This window comes from Leptodactylus fuscus, chromosome 4, assembly GCF_031893055.1.
Source record: "Leptodactylus fuscus isolate aLepFus1 chromosome 4, aLepFus1.hap2, whole genome shotgun sequence".
Lineage (NCBI taxonomy): Eukaryota > Metazoa > Chordata > Amphibia > Anura > Leptodactylidae > Leptodactylus > Leptodactylus fuscus.
In genome coordinates, this window is record NC_134268.1 from 221,929,497 (window position 1) to 221,947,947 (window position 18,451).

The 18,451-nt window shown below is 48.6% G+C and overlaps 1 protein-coding gene across 1 annotated transcript; it reads left to right on the forward strand.

Moving 5' to 3' along the window:
• Positions 1-213: 213 nt before the first annotated feature.
• Positions 214-15,188, forward strand: LOC142201026 (mitochondrial potassium channel ATP-binding subunit-like). Its single transcript, XM_075271835.1, has 16 exons — positions 214-590; positions 2,556-2,868; positions 4,476-4,631; positions 4,968-5,062; positions 5,259-5,364; positions 5,452-5,613; positions 5,691-5,776; positions 5,891-5,988; positions 6,183-6,288; positions 6,380-6,413; positions 6,673-6,803; positions 7,585-7,679; positions 7,825-7,958; positions 13,542-13,689; positions 13,940-14,190; positions 14,701-15,188. Exons 1-16 carry the CDS (start codon positions 538-540, stop codon positions 14,776-14,778), a joined length of 2,046 nt encoding a protein of 681 aa, XP_075127936.1. The 5' UTR covers positions 214-537; the 3' UTR covers positions 14,779-15,188.
• The last annotated feature ends 3,263 nt before the right edge of the window (positions 15,189-18,451 follow it).

Here is an 18,451-nt window from a genome sequence, read left to right on the forward strand (position 1 = left end):
CTGCCCCCCAGTACAGTCTCCTCCTCACTGCCCCCCATTACAGTCTCCTCCTCACTGCCCCCCATTACAGTCTCCTCCTCACTGCCCCCCATTACAGTCTCCTCCTCACTGCCCCCCATTACAGTCTCCTCCTCACTGCCCCCCATAAGTCTCCTCCTCACTGCCCCCCATAAGTCTCCTCCTCACATTACAGCGCCCCCTCCCGTCCCCTCAGCAGTAACTATCAGGGACACAACGTTCCCGCCTTCTAACGTCAGGTGGCAGATCACATGGCCCAGAGCCCGCTCTCTGATTGGCTCTCTATAGATCCAGCCGTGTTACACTCCTGAGGGGCTCTGTGGCCCTCACACTCGGCCCGGGCCCTCACACTGACCCCTCAGTATCATTGGGCACCAGACGTGACATCCAGACCTAATCAGCTCCTCCATTTCCCGATAATCACCTGACTAACGGCCAACCAATCAGTATGAGCAGGGGGCGGGGTTGTTGCCGGTGAGGGCGGAGCTTAGTGCAGGGTCACCGGTACACCGGCCGGCCATGCTGCTGCACTTCCTACAGGCCGGGCTCCGCCGCTGCCCGGGCCCCGTCAGGTAAGAGGTGACGTCACACGCACAGCCTGCTGGGAAGTGTAGTCGGACCGTACAGTATTGGACTACATGTCCCGTTATACACCGGGAGGACGAGTCCATGTGACACTACAAGTCCCAGCATTCCCTGCCAGCACAGTGGGAGCAGGCTATTAGCTTCAGGGTATGAGTGAGACTACAAGTCCCAGCATGGCCACTCTGCTTGCTGTCAGTGAATGGAAGCATTCTGGCCATTCAGGTGTCTGGGAAAGCTGGGTGTCTACCCCTGTGATCCTACATGTATATGTAACTAGGCCGGGGCGGAGTACTGAAGGGCCAATGGGCCCCTGTGAGCGGTCAAATGCTGATCTGCTGCCCAGACAGCGCCCCCTGGTGCTCACCTGAGGCTGTGGCCCCCATACACACAGTTACATTCCTGTGGCCCCCATACACACGGTTACATTCCTGTGGCCCCCATACACACGGTTACATTCCTGTGACCCCCGTACACACAGTGACATTCCTGTGACCCCCGTACACACAGTTACATTCCTGTGGCCCCCATATACACGGTTACATTCCTGTGGCCCCCATACACACAGTTACATTCCTGTGGCCCCCATACACACGGTTACATTCCTGTGGCCCCCATACACACGGTTACATTCCTGTGGCCCCCATACACACGGTTACATTCCTGTGGCCCCCATACACACGGTTACATTCCTGTGGCCCCCATACACACGGTTACATTCCTGTGGCCCCCATACACACGGTTACATTCCTGTGGCCCCCATACACACGGTTACATTCCTGTGGCCCCCATACACACGGTTACATTCCTGTGGCCCCCATACACACGGTTACATTCCTGTGGCCCCATACACACGGTTACATTCCCGTGGCCCCCCCATACACACCGGTACATTCCCGTGGCCCCCATACACACGGTTACATTCCCGTGGCCCCCATACACACGGTTACATTCCCGTGGCCCCCATACACACGGTTACATTCCCGTGGCCCCCATACACACGGTTACATTCCCGTGGCCCCCATACACACGGTTACATTCCCGTGGCCCCCATACACACGGTTACATTCCCGTGGCCCCCATACACACGGTTACATTCCCGTGGCCCCCATACACACGGTTACATTCCCGTGGCCCCCATACACACGGTTACATTCCCGTGGCCCCCATACACACGTTTACATTCCCGTGGCCCCCATACACACGGTTACATTCCCGTGGCCCCCATATACACGGTTACATTCCCGTGGCCCCCATATACACGGTTACATTCCCGTGGCCCCCATATACACGGTTACATTCCCGTGGCCCCCATATACACGGTTACATTCCCGTGGCCCCCATATACACGGTTACATTCCCGTGGCCCCCATATACACGGTTACATTCCCGTGGCCCCCATACACACGGTTACATTCCCGTGGCCCCCATACACACGGTTACATTCCTGTGGCCCCCATATACACGGTTACATTCCTGTGGCCCCCATATACACGGTTACATTCCTGTGGCCCCCATATACACGGTTACAGTCCTGTGACCCCCATACACACGGTTACATTCCTGTGGCCCCCCATACACACGGTGACATTCCTGTGGCCCCCATACACACGGTTACATTCCTGTGGCCCCCATACACACGGTTACATTTCAGGGCATACTGTACTGTTGCTCGTTGATTGTCACACTGAGGGATAGTGTATTACCCTCTGAGGCTTATTAGAGGGGGATTCTTATGTAATACCCCTCTGAACATCACCAGGCAGTTATTGGAGCTGTGGCCCGCATGTTACCATCGTCCAGGTCGCAGCGCCAAAAGAGTCGCACCAAACATTTAAATAAAGTGTCAATAAAGTTGGCATCTGCCCCTGTCCTGTCTGTACCTGATCCTTATAGGGTAGAATCCGCCGCCGCTCTGGTGACCCTCCCTCTAATGGCCGTGCTTTCTCTTCCAGGCACTTCCAGCTTTCCTGCATCGCCCGCTCTCCTCCTGCACCGCTGCGCCTGCACTTGTACGCCCGCCTACGAGATGCCGCCCGCTGTCACTCCCGCTGCCCTGGCAGAACCTCTAACAAGGGCAGAACACTGGCACTCCTGCTGGGCCCGGCCCTCGTGGGGGTAGGTGGGAAGGTCGCCCTGTGCCAGCTGGAGCTGCAGCATCATCCCCCCATAGTGTCTGCGAGGCCAAGACCTGAACCGGAGTTCAGCTGGAGAGAATTCTGGAAACTTCTGCGGCCACAACTACTGGCACTGCTGTCAGCTGTCATTGTAAGTACATGGGGGGGGATGGGAGGAGCATAAGTCCCAGCAAGACTTAAAGGGGCGGTCCATCTTCAGACATCAGTGGCCAGATTACATATTACATATAGATTATAATTCTGCAGATTTCAGAGCTGAGTCTTCTAAATAATGTAATGTATGTACACAGTGACTGTACCAGCAGAATAGTGAGCGCAGCTCTGGGGTATAATGCAGGATAAGTAATGTAATGTATGTACACAGTGACTGTACCAGCAGAATAGTGAGTGCAGCTCTGGAGTATAATACAGGATAAGTAATGTAATGTATGTACACAGTGACTGCACCAACAGAATAGTGAGTGCAGCTCTGGAGTATAATACAGGATAAGTAATGTAATGTATGTACACAGTGACTGCACCAACAGAATAGTGAGCGCAGCTCTGGAGTATAATACAGGATAAGTAATGTAATGTATGTACACAGTGACTGCACCAACAGAATAGTGAGCGCAGCTCTGGAGTATAATACAGGATAAGTAATGTAATGTATGTACACAGTGACTGCACCAGCAGAATAGTGAGCGCAGCTCTGGAGTATAATACAGGATAAGTAATGTAATGTATGTACACAGTGACTGTACCAGCAGAATAGTGAGCGCAGCTCTGGAGTATAATACAGGATAAGTAATGTAATGTATGTACACAGTGACTGTACCAGCAGAATAGTGAGCGCAGCTCTGGAGTATAATACAGGATAAGTAATGTAATGTATGTACACAGTGACTGCACCAGCAGAATAGTGAGCGCAGCTCTGGAGTATAATACAGGATAAGTAATGTAATGTATGTACACAGTGACTGTACCAGCAGAATAGTGAGCGCAGCTCTGGGGTATAATACAGGATAAGTAATGTAATGTATGTACACAGTGACTGTACCAGCAGAATAGTGAGCGCAGCTCTGGAGTATAATACAGGATAAGTGATGTAATGTATGTACACAGTGACTGCACCAGCAGAATAGTGAGCGCAGCTCTGGAGTATAATACAGGATAAGTAATGTAATGTATGTACACAGTGACTGTACCAGCAGAATAGTGAGCGCAGCTCTGGAGTATAATACAGGATAAGTAATGTAATGTATGTACACAGTGACTGTACCAGCAGAATAGTGAGCGCAGCTCTGGAGTATAATACAGGATAAGTAATGTAATGTATGTACACAGTGGCTGCACCAGCAGAATAGTGAGCGCAGCTCTGGAGTATAATACAGGATAAGTGATGTAATGTATGTACACAGTGACTGCACCAGCAGAATAGTGAGCGCAGCTCTGGAGTATAATACAGGATAAGTAATGTAATGTATGTACACAGTGACTGTACCAGCAGAATAGTGAGCGCAGCTCTGGAGTATAATACAGGATAAGTAATGTAATGTATGTACACAGTGACTGCACCAGCAGAATAGTGAGCGCAGCTCTGGAGTATAATACAGGATAAGTAATGTAATGTATGTACACAGTGACTGCACCAGCAGAATAGTGAGCGCAGCTCTGGAGTATAATACAGGATGTAACCAGTAGAATTTGCACCCTGCTACATCTCTGTGATCTTTTGCCGCTGTCTTATTTTCTCAGTTGGCATTCGGTGCGGCGTTGCTGAATATACAGATCCCTCTAATTCTGGGGGAGCTGGTGAATGTCGTGGCCCGCTACACAAGGGAACATGCTGGGGACTACCTCCGGGAAGTCCGGGGTCCGGCCATGAAGCTGTTGTCTCTGTACGCAGCCCAGGTGAGCTCTGAGGGACAGGTGAAGAATTATCCGTCCAGTGCACCTGGTCCTGTTCTTGCTTTGTTCTTGGTGTTGTTTCTTGATGTTCTTACATCCTCTGTGATATGTCCGTCCTACTCTTCTATGGGGCCTCCTATGTCATTCTATGTGGTTTCCTTGGAGGTCTCATTAGGTCTCACACACATATATCTATTATTTTGCTTTCATTCGGACTATTCCTATAAATATCATTAATATTCGCAGGCACTTCTCTTCTCTGACCAGTAGGGGGCGGCCTCTCTGTGTGATTATTCTCTATTCTATATTACATTACTGACTCTTGTATTCCTCTCTCAGGGCTTGCTGACAAGCGGTTATATCATCCTCCTGTCTCAGGTCGGGGAGCGAGTGGCCGGCAGTATGAGGAAAGCCTTGTTCACGTCTCTTCTGCAGTGAGTATTGTGTGACTGTAGAGGGCGCCACTAGCTGACTAGTCCATAGGTGACCTGTGTCTTCTTATCTGTCATTCCCATAGCAGAGGGTTTGTGACAATGTGTCAGTGTAGAGAAGCCCAGCAGCAGGACTCCTTGTATTTACACTGACACATTGTAACAAACCTCCTCGTCTCTGCTCTTCCTTCCGCCGCAGCCAGGACGTCGCTTTCTTTGACGCTCAGAAGACGGGTCTCTTGGTAAATCGTCTCACCTCCGACGTCCAGGAGTTTAAGTCCGCCTTCAAGCAGGTCATCTCCCAGGTGAGAGGTCATATGCCATTCAGGGTCATTGGAAAGCTGGGTGGAACCTGAATGGCTTGTGTATTGATGATGTGTTATGACTTGTAGGGGCTCAGGAACATCACCCAGACGTTCGGCTGCTTCGTGTCCCTCTATTACATCTCTCCAAAGCTGACCGGCCTCCTGGTGGTGGTGATGCCCGTACTGGTGGGGGCCGGGGCCGTCATTGGCTCTTTTCTGCGCAGATTGTCGCGTCGGGCTCAGGAACAGGTAAAGTGCGCCTCCCTGTGGATATAACCAGCCGCTGCACACGACAGATCGGTTTTATGTGCAATTTATTTTTGCAGATCGCCAAAGCGACAGGTGTGGCCGATGAGGCGATTGGAAATGTGCGCACGGTGAGAGCTTTCGCCATGGAGGACCGCGAGGTGGAGTGAGTGTTGGAGAGTGCAGCCCTATAGTAGCCACCGGCAGCCATACTGTCACCCATCTCTCCCAGGTACAGGTATTAGTCATGTGACATAGCCCCTGTGTCTCCTCCATACAGGCTGTACTCCGCTGAGGTGGACAAGTCTGCTCACATGAATGAAGTTCTGGGCATCGGAATCGCCGTCTTCCAGGGTCTCTCCAACATCGCCTTGAATTGTGAGTTCTGGTGCACGGTATGGGCTTTATATTGGGCTCTGTCTATATTGTCATCAGGGCTGTATGGAATATACGGTGTGTGAGGTCTTGTCTGTAAGGTCTTCCTTGCCGTATGTTCTGTATAGCTTACATGTGACTGTGTATGTAGGTAGTGTAGAGCAGTATATACCGTATACTGACCCTCTGTCCTGCAGGTATAGTCCTGGGAACCATATTTGCAGGCGGTTCTCTGATGGCAGGGAATGAACTGTCGGCCGGTGACCTCATGTCCTTCTTGGTGGCTTCTCAGACCGTTCAGAGGTTCGTCCATCTGACCCTTACATGTCATTGGGGGAGGCGCAGTGACCGTGCCTGGTCCTATACCTAATGTCTGTCCTTTTATATCACACAGGTCTATGGCAAACACCTCGGTGCTGTTTGGACAGGTGAGATGAGCAAGGTTTGGATGTCTAGAGGGGTGTCGGGTCACTGATCCCCCCTTGTTACCCTGATTTTTTACATAAGATGCTGATGCATTGTAGGATGTTTAACCCCTTCTGAACCCAAGAACACCCCTGGAGGTCCAGCACATACTATTTTTCGGATCAGTGGGAGAGGGTCCGAGGTTATTGCTTAGACTGAATGGATGTTTTCATATTTGCGGACATATTTAGTAACCCTGATGTCTGATCGTTTGTCTCTTAGGTGGTCCGTGGTCTTAGCGCCGGGGGCCGCGTCTTCGAGTTCATGCGTTTGCAGCCAGAGATCCCACTGAGAGGAGGGAAGAAGCTTCCTCAGCTGACGGGCGAAATACACTTCAGAGACGTCTCCTTCAGGTAAGAACAAGGGGGTACGGCTTGCGGAGAGATGATCACATGACCCATACAATGATAGTGTGGAGGTAACATATGAAGTTTGCACATGATATAATTCCTGTGGTGCAATGTATTAAAGGGGTTTTCCAGGATTGACTTATTGATGACCTGTCCTCTGACTCCGGGACCCCACACAGATCAGCTGACTAGGCTGACCTAAGTGCTGCGGCCTCGTTGCAGAATATACAGTGCTGTCCATGTCGTAGGCCTGTGCTTGGTATTGCAGCTCAGCCCCATTTACGTTATTGGAACTGCTGCTGTACCATGTGACTGATGAACGCCATTGGCACATATTGATGACTTCTCCTAAGGACGGGTTTTCCAGGCTTATTAATTGATGACCTATCCTAAGCTCAGCCCATTCACTGAGCAATGGATGTGATGTCACATGGCCTGTGAGCCTAAGGTCATCAATTAAGAGAGCTTGGAAAATCCCTTTAATATTAGGTAGACTTCCATGTTTAGCAGACCTAGGCCTATGACTGCTATAGAAACCCATTGGCACTCCCATGATTGTCTTGTGGTGACACCAATGGGGTGACAGAGACAGTGTAACCCTCGCTATCACTGGCTACAGCATCTAAGCAGTTAAATGGTGGGCATAGGAGTCACTAGTGACCCAGCTATTAGAGTGGGGGTCAGCTCTATAATCCTCACAAGTGACAGAGTATTCTCCTGTATCCTAGTAGTGTATGGTATAGGACTAGGCCACACAATAACATGTACAGCTCTGCTTCTCTAGTTACCCCACTCGGCCGGGTCAAGAGGTCTTGAAGGGTTTTGACTTATACATACCCCCCGGAAAGACGGTGGCCATCGTGGGACAATCTGGTGGAGGTAAGAACATAAGAGGATCCGTGTAAAGACTGAACTGAGGAGTATAGGCAGGTGTGGATCTTGAAGAAGTTAAGGGGAAGGGTGTCCTTCAGGGGGTCACATACTTTTGATATAATCATTGTTCATTTGTGGTTTTGTTGTTCAGGAAAGTCCACTGTGGCTGCGCTGGTAGAGCGATTCTACGACCCCGACCAGGGTGCTGTGGAACTAGATGGAGCCGACATCCGTTCACTTGACCCATCCTGGTTAAGAGGAGAAGTCATCGGATTCATCAACCAGGTTAGAATGCAAGATACATGAGAAAGGTAGACTAGTAGATTGTAATAAGGTAGGAGAGGAGCTCACTGTAATAAGGAGAGGGAGGAGCTCACTGCACTGTAATAAGGAGAGAGAGAGGAGCTCACTGTGCTGTAATAAGGAGGGAGAGGAGCTCACAGCAGTGTAATAAGGTAGGAGAGGAGCTCACTGTACTGTAATAAGGTGGTAGAGGAGCTGACTGCCCTGTAATAAGGTAGGAGAGGAGCTCACTGTACTGTAATAAGGCTGGAGAGGAGCTCACGGTAATAAGGTAGGAGAGGCGCTCACTGTACTGTAATAAGGAGGGAGAGGAGCTCAATGCACTGTAACAAGGAAGGAGAGGAGCTCACTGCACTGTAATAAGGAGAGAGAGAGGAGCTCACTGACCTGTAACAAGGAGGGAGAGGAGCTCACTGCACTGTAATAAGGAGAGATAGGAGCTCAATGCACTGTAACAAGGAAGGAGAGGAGCTCACTGCCCTGTAATAAGGAGGGAGAGGAGCTCACTGCCCTGTAATAAGGAGGGAGAGGAGCTCACTGCACTGTAACAAGGAGAGAAAGGAGCTCACTGCATTGTAATAAGGAGGGAGAGGAGCTCAATGCACTGTAACAAGGAAGGAGAGGAGCTCACTGCACTGTAATAAGGAGAGAGAGGACCTCACAGCAGTGTAATAAGGTAGGAGAGGAGCTCACTGCCCTGTAATAAGGTAGGAGAGGATCTCACTGTACTGTAATAAGGTGGTAGAGGAGCTCACTGCCCTGTAATAAGGTAGGGGAGGAGCTCACTGTACTGTAATAAGGCTGGAGAGGAGCTCACTGTAATAAGGTAGGAGAGGTGCTCACTGTACTGTAATAAGGAGGGAGAGGAGCTCAATGCACTGTAACAAGGAAGGGGAGGAGCTCACTGCACTGTAATAAGGAGAGAGAGGAGCTCACAGCAGTGTAATAAGGTAGGAGAGGAGCTCACTGTACTGTAATAAGGTGGTAGAGGAGCTCACTGCCCTGTAATAAGGTAGGGGAGGAGCTCACTGTACTGTAATAAGGCTGGAGAGGAGCTCACTGTAATAAGGTAGGAGAGGCGCTCACTGTACTGTAATAAGGAGGGAGAGGAGCTCAATGCACTGTAACAAGGAAGGAGAGGAGCTCACTGCACTGTAATAAGGAGAGAGAGAGGAGCTCACTGACCTGTAATAAGGAGGGAGGGGAGCTCACTGCACTGTAATAAGGAGAGAGAGAGGAGCTCACTGTGCTGTAATAAGGAGGGAGAGGAGCTCACTGTGCTGTAATAAGGAGGGAGAGGAGCTCACAGCAGTGTAATAAGGTAGGAGAGGAGCTCACTGTACTGTAATAAGGTGGTAGAGGAGCTCACTGCCCTGTAACAAGGAAGGAGAGGAGCTCACTGCCCTGTAATAAGGAGAGAGAGAGGAGCTCACTGACCTGTAATAAGGAGGGAGGGGAGCTCACTGCACTGTAATAAGGAGAGAGAGAGGAGCTCACTGTGCTGTAATAAGGAGGGAGAGGAGCTCACTGTGCTGTAATAAGGAGGGAGAGGAGCTCACTGTGCTGTAATAAGGAGGGAGAGGAGCTCACAGCAGTGTAATAAGGTAGGAGAGGAGCTCACTGTACTGTAATAAGGTGGTAGAGGAGCTCACTGCCCTGTAATAAGGAGGGAGAGGAGCTCACTGCCCTGTAATAAGGAGGGAGAGGAGCTCACTGCCCTGTAATAAGGAGGGAGAGGAGCTCACTGCCCTGTAATAAGGAGGGAGAGGAGCTCACTGCACTGTAACAAGGAGAGAAAGGAGCTCACTGCACTGTAATAAGGAGGGAGAGGAGCTCACTGCATTGTAATAAGGAGGGAGAGGAGCTCACTGCACTGTAATAAGGAGAGATAGGAGCTCAATGCACTGTAACAAGGAGAGAAAGGAGCTCACTGCATTGTAATAAGGAGGGAGAGGAGCTCAATGCACTGTAACAAGGAAGGAGAGGAGCTCACTGCACTGTAATAAGGAGAGAGAGGAGCTCACAGCAGTGTAATAAGGTAGGAGAGGAGCTCACTGCCCTGTAATAAGGTAGGAGAGGAGCTCACTGTACTGTAATAAGGTGGTAGAGGAGCTCACTGCCCTGTAATAAGGTAGGGGAGGAGCTCACTGTACTGTAATAAGGCTGGAGAGGAGCTCACTGTAATAAGGTAGGAGAGGTGCTCACTGTACTGTAATAATGAGGGAGAGGAGCTCAATGCACTGTAACAAGGAAGGAGAGGAGCTCACTGCACTGTAATAAGGAGAGAGAGGAGCTCACAGCAGTGTAATAAGGTAGGAGAGGAGCTCACTGTACTGTAATAAGGTGGTAGAGGAGCTCACTGCCCTGTAATAAGGTAGGGGAGGAGCTCACTGTACTGTAATAAGGCTGGAGAGGAGCTCACTGTAATAAGGTAGGAGAGGCGCTCACTGTACTGTAATAAGGAGGGAGAGGAGCTCAATGCACTGTAACAAGGAAGGAGAGGAGCTCACTGCACTGTAATAAGGAGAGAGAGAGGAGCTCACTGACCTGTAATAAGGAGGGAGGGGAGCTCACTGCACTGTAATAAGGAGAGAGAGAGGAGCTCACTGTGCTGTAATAAGGAGGGAGAGGAGCTCACTGTGCTGTAATAAGGAGGGAGAGGAGCTCACAGCAGTGTAATAAGGTAGGAGAGGAGCTCACTGTACTGTAATAAGGTGGTAGAGGAGCTCACTGCCCTGTAACAAGGAAGGAGAGGAGCTCACTGCCCTATAATAAGGAGAGAGAGAGGAGCTCACTGACCTGTAATAAGGAGGGAGGGGAGCTCACTGCACTGTAATAAGGAGAGAGAGAGGAGCTCACTGTGCTGTAATAAGGAGGGAGAGGAGCTCACTGTGCTGTAATAAGGAGGGAGAGGAGCTCACAGCAGTGTAATAAGGTAGGAGAGGAGCTCACTGTACTGTAATAAGGTGGTAGAGGAGCTCACTGCCCTGTAATAAGGAGGGAGAGGAGCTCACTGCCCTGTAATAAGGAGGGAGAGGAGCTCACTGCACTGTAACAAGGAGAGAAAGGAGCTCACTGCACTGTAATAAGGAGGGAGAGGAGCTCACTGCATTGTAATAAGGAGGGAGAGGAGCTCACTGCACTGTAATAAGGAGAGATAGGAGCTCAATGCACTGTAACAAGGAGAGAAAGGAGCTCACTGCATTGTAATAAGGAGGGAGAGGAGCTCAATGCACTGTAACAAGGAAGGAGAGGAGCTCACTGCACTGTAATAAGGAGAGAGAGGAGCTCACAGCAGTGTAATAAGGTAGGAGAGGAGCTCACTGTACTGTAATAAGGTGGTAGAGGAGCTCACTGCCCTGTAATAAGGTAGGGGAGGAGCTCACTGTACTGTAATAAGGCTGGAGAGGAGCTCACTGTAATAAGGTAGGAGAGGCGCTCACTGTACTGTAATAAGGAGGGAGAGGAGCTCAATGCACTGTAACAAGGAAGGAGAGGAGCTCACTGCACTGTAATAAGGAGAGAGAGAGGAGCTCACTGACCTGTAATAAGGAGGGAGGGGAGCTCACTGCACTGTAATAAGGAGAGAGAGAGGAGCTCACTGTGCTGTAATAAGGAGGGAGAGGAGCTCACTGTGCTGTAATAAGGAGGGAGAGGAGCTCACAGCAGTGTAATAAGGTAGGAGAGGAGCTCACTGTACTGTAATAAGGTGGTAGAGGAGCTCACTGCCCTGTAATAAGGAGGGAGAGGAGCTCACTGCCCTGTAATAAGGAGGGAGAGGAGCTCACTGCCCTGTAATAAGGAGGGAGAGGAGCTCACTGCACTGTAACAAGGAGAGAAAGGAGCTCACTGCACTGTAATAAGGAGGGAGAGGAGCTCACTGCATTGTAATAAGGAGGGAGAGGAGCTCACTGCACTGTAATAAGGAGAGATAGGAGCTCAATGCACTGTAACAAGGAGAGAAAGGAGCTCACTGCATTGTAATAAGGAGAGAGAGGAGCTCACAGCAGTGTAATAAGGTAGGAGAGGAGCTCACTGTACTGTAATAAGGTGGTAGAGGAGCTCACTGCCCTGTAATAAGGTAGGGGAGGAGCTCACTGTACTGTAATAAGGCTGGAGAGGAGCTCACTGTAATAAGGTAGGAGAGGAGCTCAATGCACTGTAACAAGGAAGGAGAGGAGCTCACTGCATTGTAATAAGGAGAGAGAGGAGCTCACAGCAGTGTAATAAGGTAGGAGAGGAGCTCACTGTACTGTAATAAGGTGGTAGAGGAGCTCACTGCCCTGTAATAAGGTAGGGGAGGAGCTCACTGTACTGTAATAAGGCTGGAGAGGAGCTCACTGTAATAAGGTAGGAGAGGAGCTCAATGCACTGTAACAAGGAAGGAGAGGAGCTCACTGCACTGTAATAAGGAGAGAGAGGAGCTCACAGCAGTGTAATAAGGTAGGAGAGGAGCTCACTGTACTGTAATAAGGCTGGAGAGGAGCTCACTGTAATAAGGTAGGAGAGGCGCTCACTGTACTGTAATAAGGAGAGAGAGGAGCTCAATGCACTGTAACAAGGAAGGAGAGGAGCTCACTGCACTGTAATAAGGAGAGAGAGAGGAGCTCACTGACCTGTAATAAGGAGGGAGGGGAGCTCACTGCACTGTAATAAGGAGAGAGAGAGGAGCTCACTGTGCTGTAATAAGGAGGGAGAGGAGCTCACTGTGCTGTAATAAGGAGGGAGAGGAGCTCACAGCAGTGTAATAAGGTAGGAGAGGAGCTCACTGTACTGTAATAAGGTGGTAGAGGAGCTCACTGCCCTGTAACAAGGAAGGAGAGGAGCTCACTGCCCTGTAATAAGGAGAGAGAGAGGAGCTCACTGACCTGTAATAAGGAGGGAGGGGAGCTCACTGCACTGTAATAAGGAGAGAGAGAGGAGCTCACTGTGCTGTAATAAGGAGGGAGAGGAGCTCACTGTGCTGTAATAAGGAGGGAGAGGAGCTCACAGCAGTGTAATAAGGTAGGAGAGGAGCTCACTGTACTGTAATAAGGTGGTAGAGGAGCTCACTGCCCTGTAATAAGGAGGGAGAGGAGCTCACTGCCCTGTAATAAGGAGGGAGAGGAGCTCACTGCCCTGTAATAAGGAGGGAGAGGAGCTCACTGCACTGTAACAAGGAGAGAAAGGAGCTCACTGCACTGTAATAAGGAGGGAGAGGAGCTCACTGCATTGTAATAAGGAGGGAGAGGAGCTCACTGCACTGTAATAAGGAGAGATAGGAGCTCAATGCACTGTAACAAGGAAGGAGAGGAGCTCACTGCCCTGTAATAAGGAGGGAGAGGAGCTCACTGCCCTGTAATAAGGAGGGAGAGGAGCTCACTGCACTGTAATAAAGAAGGAGAGGAGCTCACTGCACTGTAATAAGGAGGGAGAGGAGCTCACTGCACTGTAATAAGGCTAGAGAGTAGCTCACTGTACTGTAATAAGGAGGGAGAGGAGCTCAATGAACTGTAATTAGGCAGGAGAGAAGCTCACGTAATAAGATGATATATAACAGCTTGCTGTCGATTCCTCATCAATCAGGAGCCTGTTCTTTTTGGGACGAGCATCATGGAAAACATTCGCTTTGGACGACCGGACGCCAGTGATGCCGAGGTCCGGGAAGCGGCAAAACTGGCGAATGCCGATGACTTTATCCAGAACTTTCCAGATGGATATAACACACTGCTCGGTAAGTGTCCCGTGGAGTGCAGACCTCCATTATAACCACTGCTCCCTATAGCAGAGCTGTCTGTGCTGCAGGGTATACATCAGCGGGATACAGGCTGCTATATACAGGTCAGAGAGCAAATAACTCCTGTATCCACCCCTAGAAGTCAATAGAGGTACAGGAGACTGAGCAGTGCTACTCACTGACGCCCCCTATCCCTGTACTGGTGAATGTTATATCATGCCCCATAACTACTTGTCTTGGCTGACAGGTGAGCGCGGAGTCACCCTCTCCGGAGGACAGAAGCAGCGGGTGGCCATCGCCCGCGCTCTTCTCAAAGACCCCCGGATTTTAATTCTGGACGAAGCTACAAGCGCACTGGACTCGGAGTCTGAGCGGACGGTACAGTTAGCCCTGGATCGCGCCTCTTCTGGCCGCACTGTCTTGGTCATCGCTCATCGGCTGAGCACCATTGCAGATGCCGATATCATCGTGGTCCTGTCAAAGGGTCGTATAGCTGAGGTGAGTCCACGTAACATACTCAACACAGAGCAAGAATACATCACTCCATTCACATCCAAAGCTGCATTCCTGGTTTTGGCTCTGATTGGGAATCTATCATCTTTGTGCTCCTTGCTGATGTAAGATCTTCAGTATGGTATACAGGAGAGGAGCTCTTTATTGTCAGCTCTTCAGTATGGTGTAAAGGAGAGGAGCTCTTTGTTGTCAGCTCTTCAGTATGGTGTACAGGAGAGGAGCTCTTTGTTGTCAGCTCTTCAGTATGGTGTACAGGAGAGGAGCTCTTTGTTGTCAGCTCTTCAGTATGGTGTACAGGAGAGGAGCTCTTTGTTGTCAGCTCTTCAGTATGGTGTACAGGAGAGGAGCTCTTTGTTGTCAGCTCTTCAGTATGGTGTACAGGAGAGGAGCTCTTTGCTGTTGTCAGATCCTTGTTCTTGAGTACGGGGTGTGATAAGATTAGTACAGTACAAGAAGGTTGCAGTAATGAAGCTATTTCTTGTGTTTTTCTCCCAGAGTGGGACCCATCATGAGCTGCTGAGAAGAGGCGGCCCGTACGCAGAGCTTATACGTAGACAGAACCAAGAGTCCTAGAAACACCAGAAATACCTCATGTACTCCAATACTACAGCAGCAAGACCATGAAACGCACGCAACACAAAAGGAACCGGACCAGAAAACATTATCAAGGAGAAACCAGGAGAGGAGACCCCCGCTGATGTCATCTGTATATTACTACACAGGAGAGGAGATCCCGGCTGAGGTCAGATCCTCGTTGCTATTCCTGCTCTCACTTTGTACAGAAATAGATTATTTTACAGTATTACACAGAAGAGACACAGAACACGGGTGTGGTGCCCCTGTGTAAGAACATATATTGTGTATGTATATATATATTTATAACATAGTTTACAATAGACCAATATACTGTTCTGTCACTCAGGAAGCTGTAATATAGGAAGATTGTACTGTACATTCACTGTGCGGACTAATAAATAAAACATTTCCTGGACTCTGTAGTTATATATCTGCTTCACTGTGTACATACATTACATATCCTGTATTATACTCCAGAGCTGCGCTCACTATTCTGCTGGTGCAGTCACTGTGTACATACATTACATTACTTATCCTGTATTATACTCCAGAGCTGCGCTCACTATTCTGCTGGTACAGTCACTGTGTACATACATTACATTACTTATCCTGTATTATACTCCAGAGCTGCGCTCACTATTCTGCTGGTGCGGTCACTGTGTACATACATTACATTACATATCCTGTATTATACTGCAGAGCTGCGCTCACTATTCTGCTGGTACAGTCACTGTGTACATACATTACATTACATATCCTGTATTATACTGCAGAGCTGCGCTCACTATTCTGCTGGTACAGTCACTGTGTACATACATTACATTACATATCCTGTATTATACTGCAGAGCTGCGCTCACTATTCTGCTGGTGTAGTCACTGTGTACATACCTTACATTACTTATCCTGTATTATACTGCAGAGCTGCACTCACTATTCTGCCGGTACAGTCACTGTGTACATACATTACATTACTTATCCTGTATTATACTCCAGAGCTGCACTCACTATTCTGCTGGTGCAGTCACTGTGTACATACATTACTTATCCTGTATTATACTCCAGAGCTGCGCTCACTATTCTGCTGGTACAGTCACTGTGTACATACATTACATTACTTATCCTGTATTATACTCCAGAGCTGCACTCACTATTCTGCCGGTACAGTCACTGTGTACATACATTACATTACTTATCCTGTATTATACTCCAGAGCTGCACTCACTATTCTGCCGGTACAGTCACTGTGTATATACATTACATTACTTATCCTGTATTATACTGCAGAGCTGCACTCACTATTCTGCCGGTACAGTCACTGTGTACATACATTACATTACTTATCCTGTATTATACCCCAGAGCTGCGCTCACTATTCTGCCGGTACAGTCACTGTGTACATACATTACATTACTTATCCTGTATTATACCGCAGAGCTGCACTCACTATTCTGCCGGTACAGTCACTGTGTACATACATTACATTACTTATCCTGTATTATACCGCAGAGCTGCACTCACTATTCTGCCGGTACAGTCACTGTGTACATACATTACATTACTTATCCTGTATTATACCGCAGAGCTGCACTCACTATTCTGCCGGTGCAGTCACTGTGTACATACATTACATTACTTATCCTGTATTATACCGCAGAGCTGCACTCACTATTCTGCTGGTACAGTCACTGTGTACATACATTACATTACTTATCCTGTGTTATACTCCAGAGCTGCGCTCACTATTCTGCTGGTGCAGTCACTGTGTACATACATTACATTACTTATCCTGTGTTATACTCCAGAGCTGCGCTCACTATTCTGCTGGTGCAGTCACTGTGTACATACATTACATTACTTATCCTGTATTATACTCCAGAGCTGCGCTCACTATTCTGCTGGTACAGTCACTGTGTACATACATTACATTACTTATCCTGTATTATACTCCAGAGCTGCGCTCACTATTCTGCTGGTACAGTCACTGTGTACATACATTACATTACTTACACTGTATTATACCCCAGAGCTGCGCTCACTATTCTGCTGGTGCAGTCACTGTGTACATACATTACATTACTTATCCTGTATTATACTCCAGAGCTGCGCTCACTATTCTGCCGGTACAGTCACTGTGTACATACATTACATTACTTATCCTGTATTATACTCCAGAGCTGCGCTCACTATTCTGCCGGTGCAGTCACTGTGTACATACATTACATTACTTATCCTGTATTATACTCCAGAGCTGCGCTCACTATTCTGCCGGTGCAGTCACTGTGTACATACATTACATTACTTATCCTGTATTATACTCCAGAGCTGCGCTCACTATTCTGCCGGTACAGTCACTGTGTACATACATTACATTACTTATCCTGTATTATACTCCAGAGCTGCGCTCACTATTCTGCCGGTACAGTCACTGTGTACATACATTACATTACTTATCCTGTATTATACTCCAGAGCTGCGCTCACTATTCTGCCGGTGCAGTCACTGTGTACATACATTACATTACTTATCCTGTATTATACTCCAGAGCTGCGCTCACTATTCTGCTGGTACAGTCACTGTGTACATACATTACATTACTTATCCTGTAAGTATCACTTTAGAAAGCTGATTGGTGACTGATACAAAATATAGAACTTCAATTTTATTGAAGTATATAAAAATAGAAAAAAACCCTAGAAGGACAGAACAGAATGCAGCGCTCCCGCCCAGTCACAGCAGTGTATAGCAGATATATAGCGGTCCAGCCTAGATTATATACCCTCCTCCTCTGTACATGCCAGTTAGACCTCTGCAGCGGCGCCTGCATATTGGGATGTGTACTATGTTGTAGAGACAATGTATCTCCGCCTGTCCTGGCCTAATGACATCCCAACAGGACTGTGCAGGGAAACGAGAGCAATACACACGGGCAGAAGCCTCATCAGCGCTGGAATTCCCATCTATAGCGGACAAAGCCGCCATATTGGATAACACTACACGTTCCCGCTATCAGATTCATCAGGGACTCTCAAAGTAACAGACAAATAGTAAAATCTGCAATGTGGTGGCAGCAGGACTGCTTAGGAAGCCTGGAGACCTTTGTCTCTACCTTATATATTAATGAAGATGTTCTCTGATCTTCTGAAGGGCCGTGTACGCTGAAGATACATTTGGAGACTCCTTACTACATCCAGTGTTTGGAGTTTTTCTTCCTCCTCAATGATGGAGCCAATGGCGGAACGCAGAGAAAGAACTGTGGATAGTCTTTAACCCTTTCCCGCCGATGGCATTTTTGATTTTCGTTTTTGACTCCCCTCCTTCTAAACCCCATAACTTTTTTATTTCTCCGCTCCCAGAGACATATGAGGTCTTCATCTTTGCGGGACAAATTTTTCTTCATGATGCCACCATTATTTATTCTATATAATGTACTGGGAAGCTGGAAAATAATTCAGAATTACTATGTTCAAGGAGCCCTGAATGTGAACCGCACAGAGATGGGTCAGATTCTTCTCTGCCCTGGTGAAAATCAGACCTGCCTTCCCGAGAAGGGATAAAGATCTGGAGCTTCCTTGTTTATTACAGTCGCCATGTTGGACGGGATCTTGACAGCGCTTGAGAATGCTCCGAGTTCCCTCCAGTCGGATCATGTCATCCTTTCTATCCTGGTC